The sequence below is a fragment of the Saccopteryx bilineata genome, chromosome 2 (assembly GCF_036850765.1).
Source record: "Saccopteryx bilineata isolate mSacBil1 chromosome 2, mSacBil1_pri_phased_curated, whole genome shotgun sequence".
In the NCBI taxonomy this organism is placed as follows: Eukaryota; Metazoa; Chordata; class Mammalia; order Chiroptera; family Emballonuridae; genus Saccopteryx; species Saccopteryx bilineata.
Window position 1 is genome coordinate 37,454,453 of NC_089491.1, and position 26,942 is coordinate 37,481,394.

At 38.4% G+C, this 26,942-nt stretch overlaps 1 protein-coding gene across 1 annotated transcript in view; it reads right to left on the reverse strand.

The window, feature by feature from the left end:
- The window catches only part of RECK (reversion inducing cysteine rich protein with kazal motifs), a 76,747-nt gene that overhangs the window by 37,349 nt on the left and 12,456 nt on the right, over nt 1-26,942 (reverse strand). Inside the window, exons 2-6 of the mRNA XM_066256776.1 lie at nt 21,943-22,001; nt 16,873-16,947; nt 15,944-15,980; nt 12,274-12,359; nt 10,120-10,167 (exon numbers count right to left, since the gene is read on the reverse strand). Coding sequence (XP_066112873.1) covers nt 10,120-10,167; nt 12,274-12,359; nt 15,944-15,980; nt 16,873-16,947; nt 21,943-22,001 — 305 coding nt within the window. The remainder of the gene's footprint in view (nt 1-10,119; nt 10,168-12,273; nt 12,360-15,943; nt 15,981-16,872; nt 16,948-21,942; nt 22,002-26,942) is intronic.

Below are 26,942 nucleotides of genomic sequence, written 5' to 3' on the forward strand. Positions count from 1 at the left end.
TAAAGTTTCTAGAGCAGTGTTCTCAACTAGGTTTGATTTTGCCTCCTTGGGGATACTTGGAAATGTCTGAAAATACTTTTGGTTGTCACAAAAAAAACTGGGGAGGGGGGAGGAACATGTGTGTATTGGCATCTAGTGAGTTAAAGAGTCCAAAGATGCCATAAAACATCCAATAATCCACAGGACAGCTCCCCTCAGCAAAGAATCTAGCCCCATAAGTCAGTAGTGCCAAGGTTGAGAAACCGTGCTCTATATAAACTTACAAATTTGTTCAAGCTGGATTTTTAAAAATTGACCTTACAAACAAAAAATATATATCACTCTGGCTCAGCCTGTGGATCACTTGGCTTCAGAGAGAGGTACTAAAGGACGCAAAACCTGAAAAATGCCAGAGATATCTAATCTAACTCCTTATTTGACAGAAGCCAGAGACAGGCTTAGAAAGGAGGAATACCTATAGACCCTAGCTTTCACCCACACTGAGATAGCAAAGTTGGATGGATGAAAACCATACGGACTATAAGCCTAAAATATTTGTTGTATGACCCTTTACAAAAAAGATTAATGGACCCCTGATTTAGAGGGGACAGCTGTCTCCTCTGATGTCACATCCAGAGTTCAGAGGTATTCTCTAAGTATCTTTCATTTCTCTTAGTGTTTACTGATAGACCCTTCACACATAGTTTACTCTAATTTGTTGAACCAAAACTTTTATATTTCCACATGGCACCACTTCTAGTGTTAATACTGTTTTTTATATCTCTATCTTTATCTCTACCAATTTCACTGTTTAAAAGAATAGTCCTTCAGCCCTGGCTGGTTGGCTCAGCATGTGGAAGTCCTGGGTTCGATTCCTGGCCAGGGCACACGGAAGCGCTCATCTGCTTCTCCACCCTTCCCTCCCTTCTTTCTATCTCTCTCTTCCCCTTGCACAGCCAAGGCTCCATTGGAGCAAAGTTGGCCCATGCGCTGAGGATGGCTCCATGGCATCTGCCTCAGGAGCTAGAATGGCTCTGGCAGCAACGGAGCAACGCCCCAGATGGGCAAAGCATAGCCCCCTGGTGGGCATGCCAGGTGGATCCCGGTCAGGCGCATGTGGGAGTCTGTCTGACTGCCTCCTCGCTTCTAACTTCAGAAAAAAAAAAAAAAAGAATAGTCCTTCATTCAAGTATACCCATATTTGATGAATTCATCAATTCTGTTGCTTTCTTTACACTTATGATTACACAGACTCTAATCATCATACCTTTTTTTGATAAAAGATTTCAAACCTTAGAAAACTAGGCATAAACTACATCTTGAGTATAAACTACAGGTAACTCTACCTTTCACTGCTGATTAGTTTGACAGGGCTCTCGATATACACATAATGAGTCACAGCATTAACTTATAGTTTCCTCATTTCTTAAGATAGCCAATCTTGGGTTCTTAGTCAAGTAAGTCTTTCAAATGTCTGCTCTCCATCTGTGGCAAAAGCAGGAGGTATGTGAGGGTTTATAATTATTTGTATATAATCAAGATATCAGTATATGGAGCCTGTTTTGACCGTCTGCCACCGGTACTATACCCAGTGTGCCTTCCTATAACAGCTCCCTCATCCTACTCATTTTACTCTAGAATAGATCAGTTACAGTCTTACTGAGCTGAAAATCTATCACAACATCAGAGACCCAAAATATACGTCAGTATGTTTGAGTTGACAGGTTCCCAAGAGATCCTCAAATCCAAAAGCTTTCACTATATAGCTGGAACATTATTGTGATAACATAAATACAGTAAGTCTTCACCTAACATTGTTGATAAGTTCTGTGACTTTCACAAAAGGACATGTAATGATAGCAATTTTACCATAGGCTAATTGCTATAAACAAGGGCTAAGTTCCTACAGCATCTCTCATCAACATTATTACAAAACAATACCGAACAAAATGATGTTATTCAAAGAGGTGCTACATTTAGTGCTTTCTCTACTTATCCAAAGAATGCCTAATTTGTAGACATTTATACAAGGTTTCCACATAAAACTGCTACTCATTCTGAAACAAAGAAACTGTAATTCAGCTGTCCAGAGTAAAAAAACTTCAGTTAAAAAATTCTATCTATAAAAATACTAACTGTAACACCTTTTTACAGGCAAAAAGTTTTTGTTCATTCTTTAAGTCTTACCTGCTCTTTGAAGATTTTCCAATTACCCTGAACAAGGATTTTTCCTCCGGGCACCAATGTGTCTTGTACAGACTTCTAGCAATGTCCTTGTCTCACTGTATTGTAATGAACTCTTTGAATTTCTCTCTTCTCATGAACTAGACTATGAATTTCTTGCAGATAGTGGCTAAATCCTTTCATCTCTGTAACCTGAGAGCAGTGTCTGATACAAATTAAATCTCAGTTTGGTGTGTATAATTTCAATGAATGTTGAGTGAATAAATGGATGACAGATACAAAGACAATTAAGATACAGACTCAGCACCCAAGAACTCAGAGAATAGTATTAAAAAGTGACATGTGAACAGTTATCCAGTAAGATGATAAATGCTATAATGAAGCATGTAAAGGGGTTTAGAAGTTGCAATCAATTTTATGTGTGTGGAGGCAAAAGAACTGGGCAGAAATTTTTTTTTTTAAGTGAGAGGAGGGTAAATAGTGAGACGGATTCCTGTATGTGCCCCAGCTGGGATTCACCCAGCAACCCCCATCTGGGCTGATGCTTGCCCCAACTGGGATCCACCCAGCAACCCCCATCTGGGCTGACACTTGTACCAATAAAGCCATTCTCAGTGCCTGGGGCTGATGCTCGAACCAACTGAGCCACTGACTACAAAAGAGGTAGAGAGAAAAGAGGGAGAGGGAGGGGAAGAGAAGCAAATGGTCACTTCTAATGTGTGCCCTAACTGGGGATTGAACCTGGACATCCATATGCTGGGCTGACACTCTATCCACTGAGCCAACTGGCCAGAAAAAGTTTTAAATAGAAACCACCTGAGTCAAAATTTGAGGCAAAGGTTGCCAGTTGGGTAGGAGTAGTGGTGTGCTTGGATCAGCTTTCTAGAGAGTTGGAAAGGAGTCCTAATTCACAGTATTTGCAGATATCTGTGGCATTAATACCCGCATCATGGCAGCTTTCGAGTTAAAAACTGGCTTGTGAAATTCCTGAATGTTTAATAATCAGTTCTCCCTAGTAGTAGAATGCCAGTTCCAGCATATTACTGGATGGATTCAGGGAGAGGGACTTCTGTGGAAAACAAACAGGCTGTACAACTACAATTAACAAAACTCTTTAATGGCTCACCTATAGGATAAAGTTCATGTTCCTCAGCATGGTATATCAAGCTTTTCTTTATCTAGCCTCTGACTCTTCCCTCCCTTATGCAACTTGCAATTTCCATGACTGACCATTTTATTTAAGGGAGTGACATGACTACATTTTGTCTTTCAAGAGACTACTCTAGGAGTAGTGGAGCTAGATGGTAGGTAAGAGGAGAAATTAAGGATAGGAAAGCTAGTTGGGCATCTGTTGTAATAGCCCAGAGAAGTGGTATAAAGGCCTGAGTTAAGACAGTAATTGAGATCTGGAAAGGATAATTGATCTAAGATATATTTCAAAGAGAAATTTTTAGGGCCTGATAGCCAATTATTTGTGGGAGATGGTGAGAAAGAGGAAAAAGTAGACAATACCTCTTAGGTTTTTAGTTTATATGTCTGGGAGGACTGCACTGGAACAACCAAGCAAGACATGTAAGAAAAATAAGTTTTTGTTTTGGGATGTATGTATGCATGTAGCAGAGTCAAGAGAAAGGGAGGTGGAGGAGGTAGGGAGAGTAACAATCAATTTGGTTGATTTGAAATGCTAATTGAACATCAAAAGTATATATATCCAGGAGTGATTCAGGAGTATATAAAAGCAGCTAGCAAAGAAGATTCTGGAGTTGTCATCATACAGGGGCAGTGAAGCTATGGCAGATGAAATTTCCTGGGGTGGTGGGGGGGAACCTGGCCATTTAGATTAAACCAGGCCATAATCTAATCTGATTGATTCGATTTCCTTTTTGGGATGATCTCATACAGGTGACATCTCGGAAGAGTGGACTAGAGAGGAAATACACTAGCACTAGGAGACTAAATAGAAGTTATTCTGTTCCCCAAACTATAATACAAAATATGACAAAACAAAACGATATACAAACAGGACATAATCAAGGTTTTACACTATCCTAAACCCGTACTGCAGGACCTAATAGGTTTCGCTCTTTTTGGAGCTCATCAGCTGCAGGTAACGGTTCAAATCTATTCTGATATAGTATAACCATATAACATTTTACCATTCACCAAACTGCCCATTCAGTCTTTGATATACTATAGCATGACAATTCTTGGCATTTCCCAAGCATTAACTAAAAGAATCTTTACATTTAGGTCCTTGAAGGCTTTGCTGGGGCAAAGTGCCACATGATTCTTTTTGCTAAAATCCCCCACAGCTAACTGTTTTCTCTATTCTTAGAACCACTGCCACACAGATCTATTCACACTGAAGTGTAGGTAGGAGGTCTCTAGCTATCCAGAGAATCCTGCTGCTGTTGACATCCCTATAATCCTATCTCTAAATGGAGCTATTTTTTTCATCCTTTTTTCTTTATGTTTCTTGTAGTAAATCTAGAATCAAGGTTTATTTGAGAGAAAATTGAACAAAATAAAATTAATACATAGAAATCTTTAAAATAAAACATTTAATTTTGACATTTCCTAAGAATACACTGGACAGCCCACGTAGACAGACATAAATATGCACCAAACACTGGCACCCAGGGAGAGGTCAAAGTGTCCGGCAGGCTATCATGTGTAAAGTTTAGGGGGTAAAGGAGGACTCTATGTACATATTGACTTTTATATGCATAAAATATCTCTAGTAACTTAAGGACCTGAGTGGTTGCAGTACAAAAAGTAAACGAAAGCTTTCTATTGTATAACATTTTGAATTTTTAAGGTGAATATTCAAAAAACAATACTTAACACATATCTGCACCTTTCTCTTATGCATTTAGTCTTGTGTGGAAAGAACAATGCGAACAGAACTGAGCCTAAAGCTCACAAGGCCGACCATCTTTGTTTTTTCGCTTCTCAGAGCCTCTTTTTAACATACAGAGAGTCTTAATTTTATTTTAGTGTTCTCATAGAATCAGAATTCCAGGTCAGAATATTATTTTGGTTTTATTTAGCAACTGTTTAGTTTAAAATTTACATGACTAAAGATTTTTTTAAAAATAGGTCCTCACAAATATCTCCTAACTTTCCTTCATAGTTTCTCATCTTTCTTCAATAACATCAAATGACTGGACTGAAGAAAGCTAGGAAAGAAATGAGAGACATGAAAATGACATTTCTAAAAATAATATAAAGGAAAGCATCAAGAAGTCTTTGAAAGAAGAAAGAAACAAGTAAAAACGTAATCTGTAGCCCTGTACTTCACTGGGTCATGCAGCAAATGAAAAGGCATTTCATATTTATGGCTATTATATTAAGAGAATGGCAGGTCAAGTTCTGACACAAAGGGACAAAATGGATTTATTAAACTGAAGTTAAAATTTGTCTCATCAGGCACTGCCTGGATAGTCACCAGCCTCAGATCATCTTAATGTTTATTATGATGTTCAAGAAAGAAAAAAACTATCAACAGACAATTTAAAAAATTACACCACATGCCTCACACTTCATGAAAAGCATGTGTTAGTTTTTACTTCAGTTGTAATGAGCCAATGTGCAGTAGTATGGCCATACTGGTGGTTTATGGCCAGCATTTGTTCTGACTGTTGGTGCCTATGACATTCCAGTTGTTAACTATTTTAAGATCATTCCTGGTTCCAGCATCACACATTCATGAACCCAGGTGGCCTGACCAATACTTCTAGGTGGGCCAAGGACCAAGCCTGTGAATATGCATGCAGAACCTGGAAATGATAATTGAACATGTCCATATCAGAGTTATCAAGCCACTGGTTGATTTTGGTGGCTCTAACCAAAAAGCTGTGATTATGAAAGAAGTACTCTTAAGTACTGAAGGAAGTACTGTTTCTCAAGTATCGGTCAGAGTTAGAGAATTGTAGAGGTAGGATATCATTAGTCAAAACTCCTGCCCACTGCAGAAATCCCCTCCATAACAGGTGAACCCATTAAGCCTTTGCTTGAACATTTCCAGTGATAGGAAGTTCTCTTTTTCTTGAACTATCTCACTTCATTCTGAACTCTACTTTGAGAGAAGAATGGACTTCTCTCATACTAAAATGGATTGTATTTGGTTCCTTCTCTTCTAGTTCCCTAAGAAAGCAGTTTTCAAAACCCAGCTCTCTACATTATTTTAAGCTTTTTCTTTTTTTCCCTATACTTTTTCTTTTCATAAAGTTTTCCTTCACTCTCAAAACTCAAGGGTTTCTGCAGTTGACTTTGGGCATAGCTTTCCTCTTCTTTAGTCCTGTATTCCTAACTACCTTTGAGATATAGGTCTTTACATTTAGAAAGACCTAACATTCAAGATACTTCAATTTCTTTTTTTTTCTTCTTTTTTTTTTTAAAGATTTTTTATTTATTCATTATAGAGAGGGGAGGAGGGAGAGAAAGAGGGAGGGAGGGAGGGAGGGAGAGAGAGAGAGAGAGAGAGAGAGAGAGAGAGAGAGAAAGAAGGGGGGAGGAGCAGGAAGCATCAACTCCCATATGTGCCTTGACCAGGCAAGCCCAGGATTTTGAACCAGCAACCTCAGCATTTCCAGGTTGACGCTTTACCCACTGCGCCACCACAGGTCAGGCCTACTTCAATTTCTTTAAACAATCTTCCCAAGGTATATGCTATTGTTATTGTGTATTCTCTCTTTATTAAAATACTCAAAAATATATTCTTTTTAAAAATAATCTGTGTGTGTTGTACCTGCTTTGAATTGTCATTCTCTTTTTTCTTTTGCATTTCTAATACTTATTGCTATTTTAGAACTTCCTTTAAAGCAGTACTTCTATAAGGGTCCAGTAGGGCAATTCTGTTTTTGTTGTCTGGCAATATCTTAATTTTACCTTCTTTTTTGAAAAATTTTTTTTTGCTGGATATGGAATTCCAGATTAATAGTTACTTTCTTTTAGAACAGTTTAGGTATTATTCTACTCTGGCTTCCCCTGTTGCTACTGAGAACTCAGCTGTTGATATCCTTTAAAGGCAATGTCCTTTTTTCTGGCTACTTTAAAAATCTTTAGCCATGAGGTATGTCTATAATATATAAAAATTTTAAAATCCTGCTGGGGGACTTATGTTTCTTTAAACATTGAATATGTCCCATATACTTTCTTCTTCTTCTAGTATTCTAATTAGAAGACTTTCTCTATCCTCCATTTCCCTTAAACTCTCTTTCAGCCTGCCCCATGTGCTGCCATTCCATGTAATTTCTTCAGTTCTATCTCCCAATTCACTAATAATTGTTTTTTTTATATTTTACCAACTATCATTTCCTATATTCAATCCATCATAACAAATGTGGATGGATTCTCCCTTCTAATCTCTGATTTATTCCTAAATACATGACTCTATTGCTATTATTCTAGTTCTGCACCTCATCCATTTTTAACTAAGGCTTGGGAAGATCTAAAATTTAGTCTGCACACAACTAAGACTTTAAGCTTTCTAAAATCCTGGTCTTGTTTTTGTTATGTTGATCTCTTACTACAGAATCTTCATTTCTACTTAATAATGAACTGAGCCCCAAAATACCATCTTTCTAAAAATCTGGTCCGACTTTGCCTATGTAATCAGATTCTCAGCCCCAAATAGGCGTATGTTCTTTCTGCTCCCCATAAGGGCCATGTGCATTTTTGCTAACATGCTTTTGATCCAGTCTTCTTACCCAAATTATACCAATCTATTCAGGCCTCTCTTGCAGTTTTGCCTGATAGCTCCCAACATGCTCACTCTGCTTTCTGATTTCCCTGAGTCCTGTGTGAGCAGTATATATTTTAATTATCTTGACTCAGATAGCTCTTTAACATATGAAGTTAAACGTCAGAATTCTAACCCATGTCTGACTCCAAAGTTTGTGCTCTTTCACACACATAAAGCTGCCTCTCAGTATTCAATAAATATTTGATTTGCATAAGAAACCAGATATTATAAAATCAGACATAAGAATGTCTTATATTTAACTGATTTATCTGAGCTTGATTGGCTAAAACAACAACCCAGTATCTTAAATGGCATCAAAATTTTTTTAAGTTTATTCATATAAGTAAATTTCTTAGGAAATCCCCTCAAAAGGGATTCTGCATCAGGTTTCCAGTAAAGATAAACATTAGCTCCTTTGAATATAATTACTCACTTTCTGACTCTCTAATCAAACTACACAAAACCATCCTTCTGGGTAAACGCTAACCCCTAAAATTGTAAGCTTGAAAGCTTATACATCTAGAAGTTCATCCCAGGGACCACTCAAATGTTAAGGGAAAGATACCCAGTTTTATAAATTATTCTACTGTTGATAAATAACCAATCCAGTTAAAATAGGTTGCACAATACCAAACTTACCCAATTCAATTTATAGCCAATAGCCATTATCTCTAGACTAAACTGCAACAATCATGAGTGACTTATTTAGGGTTTATAATACAGACCCCTCTTTCTGGGCTGAAGTGCTCTTGTCTCTCTTTTTATTTCTAAAGAACATACAAAAAAACTGAGCCTTGAATAATCTTGAATAATTTGTAGGTTCAACTTTATATATATATAAAAGAGCCATCTTTGGCATGAAGCTTTTTGGAAAATAGGTTTTTAATTCTAAGCCAAGAGAGGATAGACTGAGGAAAGTGAACTATTCTTAGTATTTCTCTCATAGGACAGTGTTTAATCTCTCTTACCTTTCCTGTCCCGTCCTTCATCAACACATACGGGCAGACTTCCTAGGGCAATGCAGAAATCCAGACAAGAGAAGGAAGCACACTAAAATAATGGAGGACAGGCTACAGGAGATGGACAGTGTCAGACATCATGTGGGAGAAAAGAAGGAATTATCATAGTTAGCCACTTTGTTCAAGAGAAACTAAACTAGTTATTTCAAAGGTAGAGAGATAAGAAAAAAAAAGATCTTTTACTTCTTTGTAGCACTACTCCTTTCAATAAGAACAGAGGAGAGTTGCAGGTAATTTGGAAATTTGTCTTCAGAGAACAGATATAAGTTAGCAAATGGTAAAAAGAGTCAAAAGATAAATAAGATTCTCCAATTTAAAAATATTAATCAAGAGATATAAGATTTGAGGGGAAAAAAAAGGTATCAGGATTATACTCTAGAAACAGTTAAGAAAGCTGTTCTATCTTCTCTAAGAGAACAGACTATTAAAAGCAAAAGGAATGCCAATGTTTATATATAAAGATAATGAATGATGCATATGCACATAAGTATCCTTAATTACATGCTCTTATACTATGAAAAACAATAATACTGTCACATTTAACCACGGAGTTCTAGAAACAGAACAAAGGAGTCCCAATAAGGAGCCATTTCACATCAGGAAAAATGTGTACATATTTGCATGATATGAAATAGCTCCCCTACCTCTGCCCTAATAACTCCCCATATCGATACCACAGAGCTGGGAATACCACCAGTGGGAGTCAGGAGTCCTTCAGATTTCATACAGCCTTTTAAGTTAAACTTTTTCACTCCAAATGCAAGATCCCAGGAAAATCTGAAGATAGTCACACTAGCAATACAATTTTGTATCTTTGATTAGAGGTGGTTTATAAAAATGGATACCTAGATGGGTCAAGGAATAGAAAAAAAGGAAAAAGAGAATATGGAACCTAAGAAAAACTATTTTACAACTTTGGATACAATCAGTTGCTTGGTTAGGAAAACATAATAGGTTAAATCCTCTGTATATGTGATTTAGGCTTTTATTTAAAATTAATACTTTATTTAAACAAAAAGCAATTAAAGTTATAACATTTCTAAACAAGGTAAATGACATTTTTTTCAAGGCTATATTTTTTTGTCAAGTAAAAGACAATTTATATAAGAAGGAATTCACTTTAAAATTTAAATGATTCTATCAGTTCTGATAATATCTGAATAGTCTAAATGTTTTAAATAAAATACATACCTCATATTCTTTCCTACAAACTTTGGAAATATCATTTTTTGAAGATGCCTAAAAGACAATAAATTTCTCCATTAATTTTATTATACATGCTATCAGCACAGAATAAAAAAACCCCACCTATGCTCTAATATTTTAAAGTTCCTTATACACAACAAACACATTTCATGCAATTTCTTTAAAACAAACATCAGTCAGCCTGATCTGTGGTAGTGCAGTGGGTAAAGTGTCGACCTAGAATGGTGAGGTTGCCAGTTTAAAACCCCGGACTTGCCTGGTCAAGGCACCAACAGGAAGCAACTACTTCGAGTTGATGCTTCCCATTCCTCCCCCCTCCCCCCTCTATCTCTTCTCATTAAAAATCAAGAAATAAAATTTTTAAAAAACATACACACATAGAAAATGAATATCAGCCAATATGCTATAACTTCATTCTAATTTTCTGTGGCTTTAATCTCATATAATAACACAGTCCTTTTGTTATTTCAGAAACTAGATAACTTTGAAAGAAATGTAAATCAGAACTTTTTTTTTTAGCTGAATTCCACTCTGCAGCAAATTTTCTTGTGAAGCTCTGCCAGGATATTCACAGTTTGCTTTTTCTTTAACCCTTCACATTGTAAGTTCTCCTACTGACTTTTCCTAGAAAAGATCCACATAAAACAGAGGGGGCAACTAAAGAGGGCAAGGCTGTGCCTGGCAATTAACAAATAGTATTTTTATATAATTCTCTTAACAAGTTAATGGAGATATCATCTTTATAGATGAAGAAACCAATCCTGAGAGAAACAGCAAGATTTTACCACATTTAAGTATGTACTTTCTACATAAAACAAAACAAACAACCTGCTGAGGGATTACTCTTCTTCCACATGACATCAGCCCCCATAGATGCAGCTTTAGAGCCATGGGCTCTGGTCCTTTGTTCTACTGCCTAAGCTCATATAATTCTGAACAGGCCAGCTGATGAAGATGTAGAGAGCAAGAAGCAGAGTGAACAGCCAACTGTGTTATATCCCACCCTGATCCATTACAGTTGTAATATTCTTCAGCTCAGCTTCCTCTCAATGCTTGGAGGAGAGCAGCAGATAGCTAGGCTGTGCCCAAAGTAGTGGTATGTATGAAACTGAAGATGACACTATGTCTCACACACTCCTGTTTAGAGGATAGTCGCTAGAAGAAGAAAATGAGAAAAGGCTTTCCAGTTGTGGTTTCAGGTCCACCTAAACTTCCCAGTTAAGTCTGTTACCACCATTTGAGTCATGCGGAACTAGACCAGTTTTCCAAAACTCTCTGAGCAACCACTATGAAAATATACATAATGAGGAAGAGCTCAGGGGGCTAACCTGAATTGGACCAGAGACATATCAAATTAAAAATAAATCATAATTCACTGTAGGAGTCATGCTCACCTTACGACCAGAAAAGGGACATAAGAACATACTCAAGCCCTGGCCAGGTAGCTCAGTTGGTTAGAGCATACTTCTAAAACACCAAGGTGTGGGTTCGATCCTCAGTCAGGGCACATCAGAGTCAACCAATGAATGTGTAAATAAGTGGAACAACAAATCAATGTTCTCTCTCCAAAAATCAATCAATTAAAAGAAAAGAAAAGAAAAGAAAAAAGAAAGAAATAATAAAAGAACAAAGAATAAACCCAGGATGAAAGACAGATGAAAGCAAAATAAGCCGACTGTATCAACGGCTCTCAACCAGGCACACCCCAAATTCACACAACCATTTGGAGTCATTCAGCATTGACTAAGCATGACCATAGGCAAAGTACAAAAGGCCTCAATTCCTGTAATATTTTTTATTCCTTTAATAATTTTTTATTTTTAATTAAAGTTGACATACAATATTATATTAGTTCTAGGTATACAACATAATGATTAGACATTGATATAAGTTATGAATACTCTTTCTTTGTGTGGCAGAAAAGGTAAGAACAAGAGAGGGCTGAGGGTCTTACATGCAGCAGCCATAACTGAAAAAGTGGCAAGTCTAAAAGGAAGTGGTCTATGCAAGAAATGCTAAATTTGCAGCTTTTATGGGTCACCTCTCCAAAGATACAAGGTGGACAAAGTTCAAGACATATGCACAGCTAAAACCCAAACTCACTCCATGCTTTTTAAGAGCCCAGTTCTCCAGTATTACCTGCTTGCATGCCTGTCGACACTCCAAGGTAATAGCCAGTTCACAGCAGCCTAAGCCAACCCAGCCATCAGATTTTTTAAACACACCTTAAATACAAAATGTTCATATGTTTTGGTCATAAGTAGTGACAAACACAAACAGTATGCCAAATTAGTTTGTGGATCAAAGTTGGTGTCTACAGGAAAACTAGTTCAGACAAAAGGGCCTCAAAATTATAAAGCCCCTGACCCCAGCCTTACTTCCATCTTTTCAGGGTCCCTCACAGCATACTTATTGGATCCTTTATTTTTTTCTCTCTCAGTTCCCTGCTCACCCTAAACCCTGTAGGTCAGTGGTCTCCAACCTTTTTTGGGCCACAGACCGGTTTAATGTCAGAAGATATTTTCACAGACTGGCCTTTAGGGTGGGACGGATAAATGCACAATATAAAATTATGTGACCGGCGTAAAAACTGTGGTATTTTTAAATATAATTGTCGAACTTACGAGACAAGCATCAAGAGTGAATCTTAGACAGATGTAACAGAGGGAATCTGGTCTTTTAAAAAAAAATAAAACATCATTCAGACTTAAATATAAATAAAACAGAAATAATGTAAGTTATTTATTGTTTCTCTGTGGACCGGTACCAAATGGCCCACGGACTGGTACTGGTCCGTGGTCCAGGGGTTGGGGACCACTGCTGTAGATCATTCTCACTCTTGGGTCAGTAGCATCTCTAGAGGACATACAGGTTAAGGAAAGCAAAGAGGAGGCCTTCCTCACCTTCAGACTGTGAAGCAGAGACAAAAATGCCAACTTAATAAACAAAAAGGGGTACAAGTAGTATTGAATTCAAAAATATGAAATACATACAGTAACATAAAACCCATGATGCCATTTACAAACTAATACTCAGTAAAAAGGCAGGAATATCTCCTGTGAGCCAGGACTGGTTTGATGGGGTCACTTCATCATGAGGCAAAATGGCTCTTCTGGTTCAGTTTATGCACAGCAGCTATTTGTCCAATTAAATCACTATGATACCAACTGGTATTACAGGATCACTTTAAAAACATTTTTTAATTAAATTTATTGAGGTTACAGTGGTTAATAAAATCATACAGGTTTCAGTGTACAATTCTACAAAACTATACAATTCTATAGTATATTCATCTATATATTATACTGTGTGTTCACCATCCCAAGCTGTCTCCCTCTATCACCATCTATCCTCCTCTACCCTCCGCTACCTCCCCCACAGTATCATTTTATAAAATTATAAAGTGTTTTAATATATTTTTAAATCCCTTTATGTAGTCAAATGTCAATGAATGACCCCTAGAATAAAATTAGGATCTATAAGTAGTAATTATGAAAAGAGGAAAAAGCTATGTGCTTGTAGGGATGCTGCAAATTCCTTATTACCTTTTAAAAATGTTTTATGTTGTTCCATGTAATACATAGGTCATCAAACTTACATATACATTAAATTAGATTATTAACTATAATAAAAAAAAGTCAGGAATTCAAGGCAATGGGTAACAGTTGTCCAAATAGAACTAGGACTTAACACAACAAATAGAAGCATTCTAGTAAAACACAAAATAAAACAAATAAAAGCAAACAAGTGGACCACAGATAGACTACACTCTCAAAATACAAGATGGAGCAAAGTAGATTTACAGTTGTGAGTACAGGAAATACAGTTTATTATTGTATTATTACTGATAATTGTATTATTTTCCATACAAACAACTGTAAATCTACTTTGCCCCACCCTGTAATAATATGAGCCACCCCAATTGTTACAACTGGCTAAAAATATTGAATATCATAAGCTTCTGTATCCCTACATGTTTTAAGGGTAAAAAAGACAACAGACTCTCATCTAGCTCCATTACCTAGTATAGTTTCCTTTAAATTTTTGCTGTTGGCTAATCAGAATCACTCACGTTTTAGATATAATTTTGAATGGAATCACAGTAGGTCATAAACTCTGAACTTTTATACCATAATGCAGTATATACTGCTGTTTCCACATACCCAATGGGCCTCTTAGAAAATTTTAAATTGTTTGACAAGCATTTACATTTTCTGAGCCTCTACTATGTACAAGGCACTCGATCAGATGTTCTATGGACTATGAAATAAATAAAATATATGATTTATCCCATTTATGGAGATTATGATTGGTAAAAATAGTGTGTGTGTGTGTGTGTGTGTGTGTGTGTAATATAAAATTCCAGGACATTAGATAGAGGGATAGTTAGAAAAACAGGTAAAGATGTGGGCAATTCCAAGAAGACAAAGTGTTTGAAATGCAAACTTCAAACTGTATGACAGTGTTTAAAGTTCAGAGATACATAAGATATATTCCCTCTTTTGAAAGCACTGGATTTAACCAGGACTGGAAAGTAAGCTGTAATCCTAAGAGACCATGATTGCCAGGTTAGGGCATTTGGCTTTTATTCCAATGGAAATAAATAACCTTTGAGGGCTTGTTTTTTTTTTTTTCTTTCTTTCTGAAGCTGGAAATGGGGAGAGACAGTCAGACAGACTCCCGCATGCGCCCGACCGGGATCCACCTGGCACGCCCACCAGGGGCGACGCTCTGCCCACCAGGGGGCGATGCTCTGCCTCTCCGAGGCGTCGCTCTGCCGCGACCAGAGCCACTCTAGCGCCTGGGACAGAGGCCAAGGAGCCATGCCCAGCGCCCGGGCCATCTTTGCTCCAATGGAGCCTTGGCTGCGGGAGGGGAAGAGAGAGACAGAGAGGAAAGTGCGGCGGAGGGGTGGAGAAGCAAATGGGCGCTTCTCCTGTGTGCCCTGGCCGGGAATCGAACCCGGGTCCTCCGCACGCTAGGCCGACGCTCTACCGCTGAGCCAACCGGCCAGGGCGAGGGCTTGTTTTTGAAGGGCTCAAGAGGAAAGCTATGATGTGTTGAAACACCAGTTACAAGTTTATTACAATATTCTATCCCAAGAATGTAATAAGAAAGGCTTGAACTAGGAGTAGTGAAGACAGATGCAAGATTTTACAGAGGATCAATGGAGCGAAAAAGAAAAAGCAGTAAAAAATAATTTGGTTTCTAGTAGTGTCATTCACAAGCGAGGCAATTATAAGATGAGTTTGGTTTTGGATTTGCACTACAGCTACCACCTAGATGCAGAGATCCAGGCAGAGATGTCTAGAAATCACAAACAATGACTTGGATTTGAAAGTTACCTTTCCAGAGCTGATCGGTTGGCAAAGTGAGTGTGCAGAGAAAAAGAGAACCATAGACAGAATACCACAAACCTTGGGCAGCCATTGGGGGCAGGGGTTGGGGGCAGGTGTTAAGAAGTTAAGAAAGGGCAAGGTGGAGTCACAAGGAGGTAGTAGTCAATAATATCAAAAGTCACAGGGAAGTCAAAGAGCATAAGTACTGAGAAAAAGCTGTAAGATTTAGGAACTAAGAGATTCTGGTGATCTTTCAAAAACTAGTTTCAATAGAATGGTAGAAGTAGAAACAAGAATACAAGTTTAAGTATTAAGTATACATGAGAATTAAAACATTTGAAAATGTGGGTGCCTATATGAAGGACAGGATAAAAATTCAAGGCTATACATTAAGTTATGGGACTATGACACAGATTTTACAATCACAAGTTTTAAAATGAAGCACTAAATGTTACACTTTTATTACTTACCTGGTAAAGATGAATTCATACAACTCCAAATTTCAACCTAAAATTGTAATCACCAAAAGGCTTTTATGTAGATAACCAGTTCCTAAATACAATTTTTACAGAAATTATGTACAGCTGATTTGATTATGTTTATAACTATACAGTCAATGTTCTAGGACTATATGAGTATCAACAAGCTATTTAGAGATAAGAAATAAAACAGGTCCAAAATATTGCTTGCTTTTTCCCCATCTTCCCATCTAAGAGCACTGAAGATTAGTTTGGTTACTCAGGACACTTACTGGAATCACTGTTTCTAAATACAAAGACAAAAGTATCAGTAGAGTAACTAAAGAAAAATGTATCAGTCAGAACTGTGATCATCATTTCCCCCCCTTCACATAATGCAAGCTACCATACATAAAGAGGCCCTCTCATGGCAAGCTCAGACCTTTTTAGCCTGGTTCACAAGCATTCCAAACACTGAGAATTACCCAAGCATTAGAGACATTTTAAGTTACATGATTCAGACAGGCAAACAATACATCTACTGTATACCAGAAAATAGGAAGATAGTAATAATCAGAAGTCATACATTTTCCCCTATCCAAAATACAACTTTCCAAAATCAAAATAAATATAAAATTTAGTTAACACAGTTTTCATAAAATTGTCCAAATACAAGGAGATTCCAGATAAACTATTATAATGAAATTTAAAGACTAAATTTGTATTTAATATTGTTTTTACCTATAGCATAGAATAAACAACAAAAAAGACATATTCCAGCAATTTGTGTGAAGATCTTTTTAAAGTACCTAAATAAATCTAACATTTTACTGTGACTACAACCCCATTCACATCAACAATTTTGCTGAATCTAAAAGGAACTCATTATATGGCTTCATTTAGACAAAAGCTTCCATAGTTGTAAGTTAAACAAGACTTACCATTGTTTCAGGGCAATAATCTGGGGCTCGCTGCAACAGATGTTTTAGTCGGGATTCACTTTTTGAGGAGAATATCTATTTAAAAAAAGAAAAAAAGGTTTGTGGATTTTTTTTTCATAAGAAATAAGGGTAAAATGTATTATCTTCCAGACTTATTAGTTGTTTAGAACATCTTCCAACTTCCTTTTATAAATGGAAAACCTTTGGAAGGATCTAAATTAAACTGATAGGACATTTTTTTTTTTTTTTTGTGAGAGAGAGACTGACTGACAGACAGACAGGAAGGGAGAGAGATGAGAAGCATCAAATTGTAGTTGCGGCACTTTTGTTGTTCATTGATTGCTTCTCATATGTGCCTTGACCAGGTGCTCCAGCTGAGCCAGTGATCCCTTGCTCAAGCCAGCGACCTTGGGCTCAAGCCAGACACTATGGGGTCATGTCTATGATCCCACACTCAAACCAGCAACCCCTACAAACATATAATATTGTAAAATCCATAAATGCTAAGGACAGTGAAAAAGGATTTCTCTCCAGTTATTATTAGTAGCCATTTTTCTCCCAAACTATCAACTATAATTAATAAAGTGAAGAGAGCTAGAACATCTTCTCTTTGCAACCCCTAGTAAATTAGTGCATTTAGGTCATTATCAATGATGACTGATAACATTACAAAACAGGGACAACCAGACACAATATCACTTAAGAGGAAGACTTAACAAAAAAACCTAACCTGAATCCGATCAAGCTCTGGATCTGTTTTATAAAGTAGTTGTTAGCCATGTGTGGCTATTTAAATTTAAACTGAAATCATTAAAATGAAATAAAATTAAGAATTCAGTTCCTTAACCCCTTTGATCACATATCAAGTGTTCACTTGGCATACATGTTTAAACAATTATTTCGTTTTACAAACAGACTGGACACGTTTTCAGTTATCAACTGCAGCTATTGTCTATGCTACAATGTCACTTGATTCAGCACACTTGACCACAAAAATTATGAATTGTTTGACCTTGAGTGTGCACTGGCAAACTCTGCCTAAAAGAATGTGAGTTTCACATCGCCACTAAACGTCAAACAGTTCATATTGAGTACAGACACTCGTTCAACAAAAGTTGTAAGTCTTTAAAATGGAATTTTTAAAAAAAATAAAGAAGTATCGCGAATCTATTCGACCAATTATTGGAAGTTAACCCTAGATTAGTCACACGCGGCATTCTTTTCCGCGTATCACTATCTTCTTAAATATCTTGATATCAAATAATCAAAGATGCTTCCGCTTCTGAGTAGCTGAGATTTTAAAGTAGCGGAGAATATTAAAAATTTAATCGCGGGCCACATAAATTCATTACACACGGGCTGAATCCAGCCCGCGGGCCGTATGTTGGCCATGCCTGAGTAAGGGACTCATCATAAACAAAGCAAACAAAATCCCTTCTCTAGAGCAGTGGTCCCCAACCCCCGGGTCGTGGACTGGTACCGGTCCATGGCCATTTGGCACTGGTCCACAGAGAAAGAATAAATAACTTACATTATTTCCGTTTTATTTATATTTAAGTCTGAACAATGTTTTATTTTTTAAAAATGACCAGATTCCCTCTGTTACATCTGTCTAAGACTCACTCTTGACACTTGTCTCGGTCACATGATACATTTATCCATCCTACCCTAAAGGCCGGTCCGTGAAAATATTTTCTGACATTAAACCAGTCCATGGCCCAAAAAAGTTTGGGGACCACTGCTCTAGAGTATCTCTCCCGACAGTCTTCTTTCAAAAACTAAGGGCCTTTTGTCAGATTTCAAACTCCTTGACTTTTCTTTGATACCTTATTTCGTTGACTACTATAAAATACCAGCCCTGACTTATCTAAATTCAAATTCTAAAGCTCTAATTCCAAATCTCCAACTGTCTTCACACAGTGGTTTTTCATTGATAATTCAGCAACTCACCTTCCCCCTAAATCAAATCTTCTTCCCAACATCCTTAAAAATCAGAGATACTACTATTCACTCTAACTCAAAACCTAAATGTGACAGGACTCCACCCTTTCTTCATTCTCTGCTGAAGAAACAATTATTCCTCACTTCTGGTATTTCCTTTCATTTTGAGTGAACTCTGCTAGTTTTACTTGGCCTCTCTCCACATGGCTCACTCCTCCAGTGATTGTGAAGACTGACTGACTGGACTCCTGAGTTTGATAGGAGAAAGTGAATATATATAACTCAGACCTTACCACTCCTCCTCTGGGAGTAAAACCAATTCTCTAGTTTAGGGTGTATCTGGAGATAAAAGTTACATTCAATATTTGTGTAACTAATAATAAGAGTACTATGTGGGGTCCAATTTGCCTTATTATTATTTTTTTTAGCAAGAGAGAGGGACATACAGATAGGATGGTAGAGAGAGATGAGAAGTATCAATTCTTCATTGCTGCACCTTAGTTGCTTTCTCATATTTGCCTTGATGGGGAGTTGGGTGGGGGCGGTTCAGCCAAGCTAGTGACCCCTTGCTCAAGCCAGCAAGCCTGCTCAAGCCAGATGAGCCTACACTCAACTTGGCAACCTCGGGGTTTGGAACTCTATCTACTGAGCCACCTCCTGGTCAAGCCAAATTGCCTTACTTGTCTCATTTCTCAAAGAGCTAGGTCAAGGAAGAATGTTCATTATTTAGGGTAACTACTAAATTTACTTAATTTGCTAAGTTATAGAATTTCTAATATTTCTAAGTTTAAAAACTTAGACCTTGCTTGCTATAGGTGTCTCACAAAAATCATTCAACCTACTGAACACCTAGTGGAAAACACAAGAAGAAACAAAGCAAAAAGTCAGAAAAGCATTGTTTCCAAAAACAGAAGAGCTACTTTAAAAGCTCCCTTATAGTGACAACATCAAGGAGTCCTTTCTGCTTTAAAAGCTATTTTTCTGGCAATAAATTTGCATAAAACTTAATTTGCTATAGTGTTTCAGCATGAATTACCAAGCAGCTATTTAGATGAGCCAAGTCACTGTCTTGTTTTATAATTAGGAAGTATCTTTCAAAATACTTCTAAATTCTTAATACTGTTTGAGAGAACTTTTAATCCCAGTTAGGTAGCTTTTCTTCGTTTTAAGCAGTGACAAAATCCAGATAATTACTTGAAAACTCCAGAAGATGATTAAGGCCATTAATTCTCAAGCACTACACAACCAAGATGATGAAAGAAAGGTAAGACTTGTTGAACAGGTAGGTATTGTCTCAGTAGAACTTGCCTGAAAAGGCTCAACTAGAAAAATTCAAACCTACAGAAAAGTTTCAAAAGTAGTACAGTGGGCCCTGGCCGGTAGGCTCAGTGATAAAGCGTCGGCCTGGAGTGCAGAAGTCCAGGGTTCGATTCCCGGCCAGGCCAGGGCACACAGGAGAAGCGCCCATCTGCTTCTCCACCCCTCCCCCTCTCCTTCCTCTCTGTCTCTCTCTTCCCCTCCCGCAGCCGAGGCTCCATTGGAGCAAAGATGGCCCAGGCCCTGGGGATGGCTCCTCGGCCTCTGCCCCAGGCGCTAGAGTGGCTCTGGTCGCAACAGAGCATCGCCCCCTGGTGGGCAGAGCATCGCCCCCTGGTGGGCGTGCCGGGTGGATCCCGGTTGGGCATATGCGGGAGTCTGTCTGACTGTCTTTCCCCATTTCTGGCTTCAGAAAAATACAGAAAAAAAAAAAAAAAGTAGTACAGTGAACAACAGTTTTCACCTAGATTGCAACATTTGCTTCAACTCTGCATAAATACATTTTTACCATTATTTTGATGAAACATTTCAGAATTCATCATCATTCCTAAATTCCAGCATGTATCTCTTAAGAACAAGGACACCGTCCTTACCTGATCACAACACAACCACCAAAAAAACCCAAACAAAAAAAAACACAACACAACCACCAAATTCAGCACTGATAAAATATTACAGTTTGTATTCAAATCTCACCAATTTATCCCAATAATGTCCTTTATAGCAATCTTTCTGTGTGTGTGTGTGTGTGTGTGTGTGTGCGTGTGACAGAGACAGATATGGACAGATAAATAGGAAGGGAGAGAGATGAGAAGCATCAATTCTTCACTGTGGCACCTTAGTTGTTCAGTGATTGCTTTTTCATATGTGCCTTGACCAGGGGGCTACAGTGGACCGAGTGACTCCTTGCTCAAGCCAGCAACCTTGGGTTTAAGCTGCTGAGCTGTGCTCAAATCAGATGAGCCTGCGCTCAAGCCAGCGACCTCGAGGTTTCAAACCTGGGTCATCTGCATCCCAGTCCGATGCTCTATCCACTGCACCACTGCCTGGTCAGGCTATAGCAATCTTTTAATTCCAGGATCCAATCTAGGATCAGGCATTGCATTTAGTTGTCATGTCTATTTAGTTTCCTTTAATCTGGAAGTTTCTTATAGCCTTTGTTTTTATAACAATGATACCTTTTGAAGAGTACAGTCTGTATAATGTTTACTTATTTCACTCCCTGAACTAAGTAAATCAGAAAAAAACAAGAACTATATGATTCCATACATTGGTGGAACATAAAAACGAGACTAAGAGACATGGACAAGAGAGCGGTGGTTACCAGGGGTGGGGGGAGGGAGGACGCAGGAGGGAGGGAGGGAGAGAGTTAGGGGGAGGGGGAGGGGCACAGAGAAAACTAGATAGAGGGTGACAGAGGACAATCTGACTCTGGGTGAGGGGTATGCAACATAATTTAATGACAAGATAACCTAGACAAATTTTCTTTGAATATATGTACCCTGAATTATTAATGTCATCCCATTAACATTAATAAAAATTTATAAAAAAAAAAAGAAGAGTACAGGCTGTTGTTTTGAAGAATATCAATCTGGTTTTGTCCTACTGTTTACATTTTTGGCAGAAATTGTACATGAGATACTGTGTACTATTTTTCGGTGCATCGTGTCAGTACACACGTCAATTTGTTCCACTGCTGGTGACATGAACTTTGTTCACTTGGTTAAGGTGCTGTCCAACAGATTTCTCCAAAACAATTCTACTTAATCAACAGTTACATAACTAATACCCTAAAGAATTACGTATGCTTACCTGTTCACATACATCACGGCACATTTGGTTATCCTTTGAATGATCACAACACAATGCACCTAGGAAGAAAAAATAAACACCTAATGTTGCCCACTTTAAATAAACAAGATGGTTAAGCTAAATCAGATGGTTACACAAACCATTTATTCAAGACTATTATTCATTTTAATTCAACAAACCATTACTGTGTAGCTAGAAGCCAAGGACAGTGTTAGGTTGGTTCTTTTTATTTTTTTAGCGAAAGAAACAGACAGGAAGGGAGAGAGATGAGAAGCATTAACTCATAGTTGTGGCACTTTAGTCATTCATTGATTGCTTCTCACACGTGCCTCATGGCGTGGGGGGAGGGGGTGCTTCATCAGAGCCAAGGATCCCTTGCTTAAGCCAGCGACCTTGGGCTTCAAGCCAGCGACTTTGGGCTTTAGGCCAGCTACTTTGGGCTTCAAGCCAGTAACCTTTGGGCTTCAAGCCAGTGACCTCGGGGTTTTGAAACTGGGACCCCAGTGTCCCAGGTCAACACTCTGTCTGCTGTGCCACCACTGGTCAGGCTTAGGTTGGTTCTTGCCCTCAAAAAGCTTGTAGTCTAATAGGGGATACTGTCATTTAATAATAGCTAACATATTGTTTACTTTCAATTGCTAGAACTTTACAAAGTTTGCTTTATGCATTACCTTACTCAACCCTTACAATTACCCTATGGACTCTATTCTAGTATTAGACCTATCATATATATAAGGCTAAAACAAATAATAGTGAATTTAGTTTTATACATGTAAAATTTAAGGTTCCTGTAGGGCATCCAAATGGGAATTCCAGTAAAGTCAGAAATCCAAGTCTGGACTGCAGATATAGACAAGTCTAAAGTTCCAAATTTGGAATCATCAGCATAAAGAAGGTTTATGGAAATGAAGGACAGTGCCTAGGGAGAGTTTCTAGTGAGGAGTGAACACGGCACCGAATTCTAAAGAACAGCAATATCTGAGACATTGGAAGAAACAAAGGAAGAGATTGAGATGGAATAGTCAGAGAGGTAGCAAGAAAGTGGCATCACAGAAGAGGGGGTAGTAAGTGTCATACATCAGAACAGTCAGGTTACATCGAAGACTCAAAAAAAAAGAAATTGAATTAGGAGGCTACTTAGTGACCTTCAAAATGTACCTTCTGTAGAGTTGGTAAAAGTGAATGATATTAAGGAGTGAACTAGAGGTAAAGAAATATAAACAGCAAACAAAGGCTCTTAAGAAGTCTAGCAGTGATGGGAAGGAAAAAGAGTGGTAGTTACAGGAGGATGTAGGATCAAGGGAAGATTTTTCCGTTTTAAAATTTTATTTTTTAAATTAAAAATATTTTTTTTTGAGACAGAGACAGGGGGAAAAGGAGGGAGAGAGAGAGAGAGAAGTATTAACTTGCTGCTCCACCTAGTTGTGCACCACTGATTGCTTCTCAATGGGATTAAACCCCTGATTGGGGCTTGAACTGACGACCCTGGGGGTCGAAGATGGTGCCCTTGGGATTGAGCAGGCAACCTAGGGATTGAGTTGGTGACCCTGTGACCTCAGCACTCTGGATGACATTCTATCTACTGTGTCATCAGCCAGGGTTTTCCCTATTTTTTTTTTAAGCAACCTTTGTCCATAGTTCCTGGAAGACTCTAAATCCTTGCATTTTCCTAAGAAATAGAAATGTCTTTGTTATCCTAATGAGGTGACCCAAGCTGTGGTCTAGATATCTTCAGGACCAGGACTCTCCATGCCAGAAAGGTCACATGTGTTAAGAGGGTTGCAGCTTTGAGCCATATCATATCACCTCGACCCTCCAACCTCCAGCAGGACAGGGGAACTAGAGATTGAGTTTAACCACATGGCCAATAATTCAATTAATCATGCCTACATGATAGAATCCCAATAAAAACTCCAGATACCAAATCTCAGTGGATCTTTCCTGATTGGTAAAGACACTGATGTGCCAGGAGGATGATGGACACTGATCCCATGAGGAAAGGACACAGAAGCTCTGTATTCTTTCCCAGTTCTTATCCTGTGTGTCTCTTCATTTGACTGGTCCTCCTGATTTGTATCCTTTATAATAAAACTGTAATCATCATAACTACAGTGCTTCCCTGAGTTCTATGAATCATCCCAGCAAAGTACTCACTCTGTTGGGGCCATGAGAAATCCAGATTTATAGTCAGCTGGTCAGAAGTGTGGGTTGCCTCAGGATCCCAAGCTGTGGCTGATGTCTGAAGTAAGGGCAGTCTTGTTGAGGCCCATGCCGCCCTTTAACTTGCACTGTCTGTTCTAACTTTGGGTGCTTAGTGCAGAATTGAATTGCTATACACCCAGCTATGGACACAACAGAATACGATATGAGAGTTGAAGAAGAGGCACTGTGTTAGGGGCATTTGTTTGGGGCTAGGGATACAATAATAAATAAGTGTTATGCTCTCTGATTTCATGAGGTTACAGTCTGCAGGCAGAACAAAGTCTAGACAAGAGGAAAGGATGTAAGGACACTCATAAAGAAGGAAGCTGCCTGACCTGTGGTGGTGCAGTGGATAGAGTCGACCTGGAATGCTGAGATCGCCAGTTCAAAGCCCTGGGATTACCTGGTCAAGGCACATATGGGAGTTGATGCTTCCTGCTCCTCCCCTCTTCTCTCTCTCTCTCCTCCTTCTCTCCTCTCTAAAATGAATAAATAAAGTCTTAAAAAATTTTTTAAAAAAAGTAAGAAGGAAGTTGATAGCCTCCCATTTTCTCGTAAAGTAGAGATTAGGTTTGAAAACAAAAAGCATTAAGATGGGGTTGAGGGCTTGCGCTGAAACTGTAGAGGTCTGGAACAGCCACTCTGGAGAACAAAGAAAGGGGAAAAAAGAATACAGAAAGGAGGCAACTATAGATATGTTTCTCAAACTTGTGTTCTATTAGACACTGTTTCATGAGTTGTTAATATTTATCCTTGAAGAAAAATGTTTCAGGTTCAAATAAATTTGGAAATGCAGGATTAAAAAACATTAAAGAGAATTCTTTACTGCAGGACTTCACAAATCCTTTAATATGCTAATATTACTAACCTTCTGAAAAGGGATCTAAGTAGATCTATTTCTCACAGCACAGAACACTTTCTTTAAATGCCACATATTAACATTTCAGAGTGTCAGTTTAAGAAATATTAGAGAATAGAAAAAATGTTGCCATAGCAGGTTATGAGCCCAGAGAAATTCATAAATTGGCTATAGAGATAATCAGCTGGGCATATTAACAGAGTGTAGCTGACTAAAGAAATATATACAGCTAGAGTAACTGATCAGGGGCTGTTTAGACTGGCAAGTCAAAAGAGAGAGGAGATAAAAATATTTTTTAAACAACTAGAACTGACATAATGATTAAAAAATATATATATAAGCAACATAGTCTCTTCAAATGAAACATAATTTTGGTATACAAATTAGAAAAAAACAGAGTCTTGTGTGTGTGTGTGTGTGTGTGTGTGTATTTTTCTGAAGTTGGAAACGAGGAGGCAGACAGACTCCCGCATGCGCCTGACTGGGATCCACCCTGCATGTCCACTAGGGGGCGATGCTCTGCCCATCTGGGGCATTGCTCTATTGTGACCAGAGCCATTCTAGCACCTGAGGCGAGGCCATGGAGCCATCCTCAGCAACCGGGCCAACTTTTGCTCCAATGGAGCCTCGGCTGCGGGAGGGGAAGAGAGAGACAGAGAGGAAGGAGAGGGGGAGGGGTGGAGAAGCAGATGGGCGCTTCTCCTGTGTGCCCTGGCTGGGAATCGAACCCAGGACTCTTGCACACCAGGCTGACGCTGTACCACTGAGCCAACAGGCCAGGGCCCAGAGTCTTTTTGATTAAAGATAGGTACTGGAGAGAAATGAATGAATAAATAAATGAATAAAAGAAGTCCCCTTTATATGTGTATATATATATTTTTTTTCAATTACAGCTGACATTCAATATTATACTAATTTCAGGTGTGTAACATAGTAGATAGACATTTATATAACTTATGAAATGATCACCCTCACTTCATAAATCTAAGTACCCACTGACATCATACAGAGTTGTGATAATATTATTGACTGCCTGACCAGGTGGTGGCACAGTAGATAAGAGTGTCAACCTGAGATGCTGAGGACCCAGGTTTGAAACCCGAGGTTGCCAGCTAAAGAGTGGGCTCAATGGCTTGAGCGTGGGATCACAGACATGACCCCATGGTTGCTGGCTTGACCAAGGGGTTACTGGCTTGGCTGAATCCACCCCCTCCCCATCAAGGCATGTATGAGAAGGCAATCAATGGACAAGTAAGGTGCCGCAGCTATGAGCTGGTGCTTCTCATCTCTTTCCCTTCTTATCTGTCCCTGTCCCTCTCTGTCTCTCTCTTGCTAAAAAAAAAAAATAATTATTTACTATTTCCCTGGCTCTCAATCAGGTCCCCTGTCCAGTAATAGTCTGAACACAAAAATTTCTAACCAATGTGTGAGGGCAGGTAGTCATATCCTAGACCAGCAGCCTCCTTGACTAGCATCAATCCTTAAGAGTCTATTTTCCTTTTGCATCTAAGACCCCTCAGTGCACAACCGTGCACCAGAGCACAGACCCCTCATATTGTTATCTTGTTCCCTGTGAATGTTAATATTAACTTTCCTGTACCCACAAATATAAAAGGAGTATGTGTTTCTCTATTTTGCCTTTTAATCCAATCCCAGAGATTTCCCTACTTTGCTTTCTCCTGCCACCTTAATCTACCATCAATGGATTTCATGTAACCCTCTTTTATTCTAAAGTATAAAATAAGCTGCAAAACTGCTATTCTCTGGAGCATTTTCTCAATCCAATGTGATTTTTCTTCCCAGCAATTTTATCATCAGTGTGGCTCAAATAAACTCATAAAAATTCTCTACAGGTTTGGATGTTTCTTATATCGACATTGGTTTCATAAAAGACTATTGTAGGGCTGGCTTTCTAACTGTATTTCTGTGGGAAAAAATG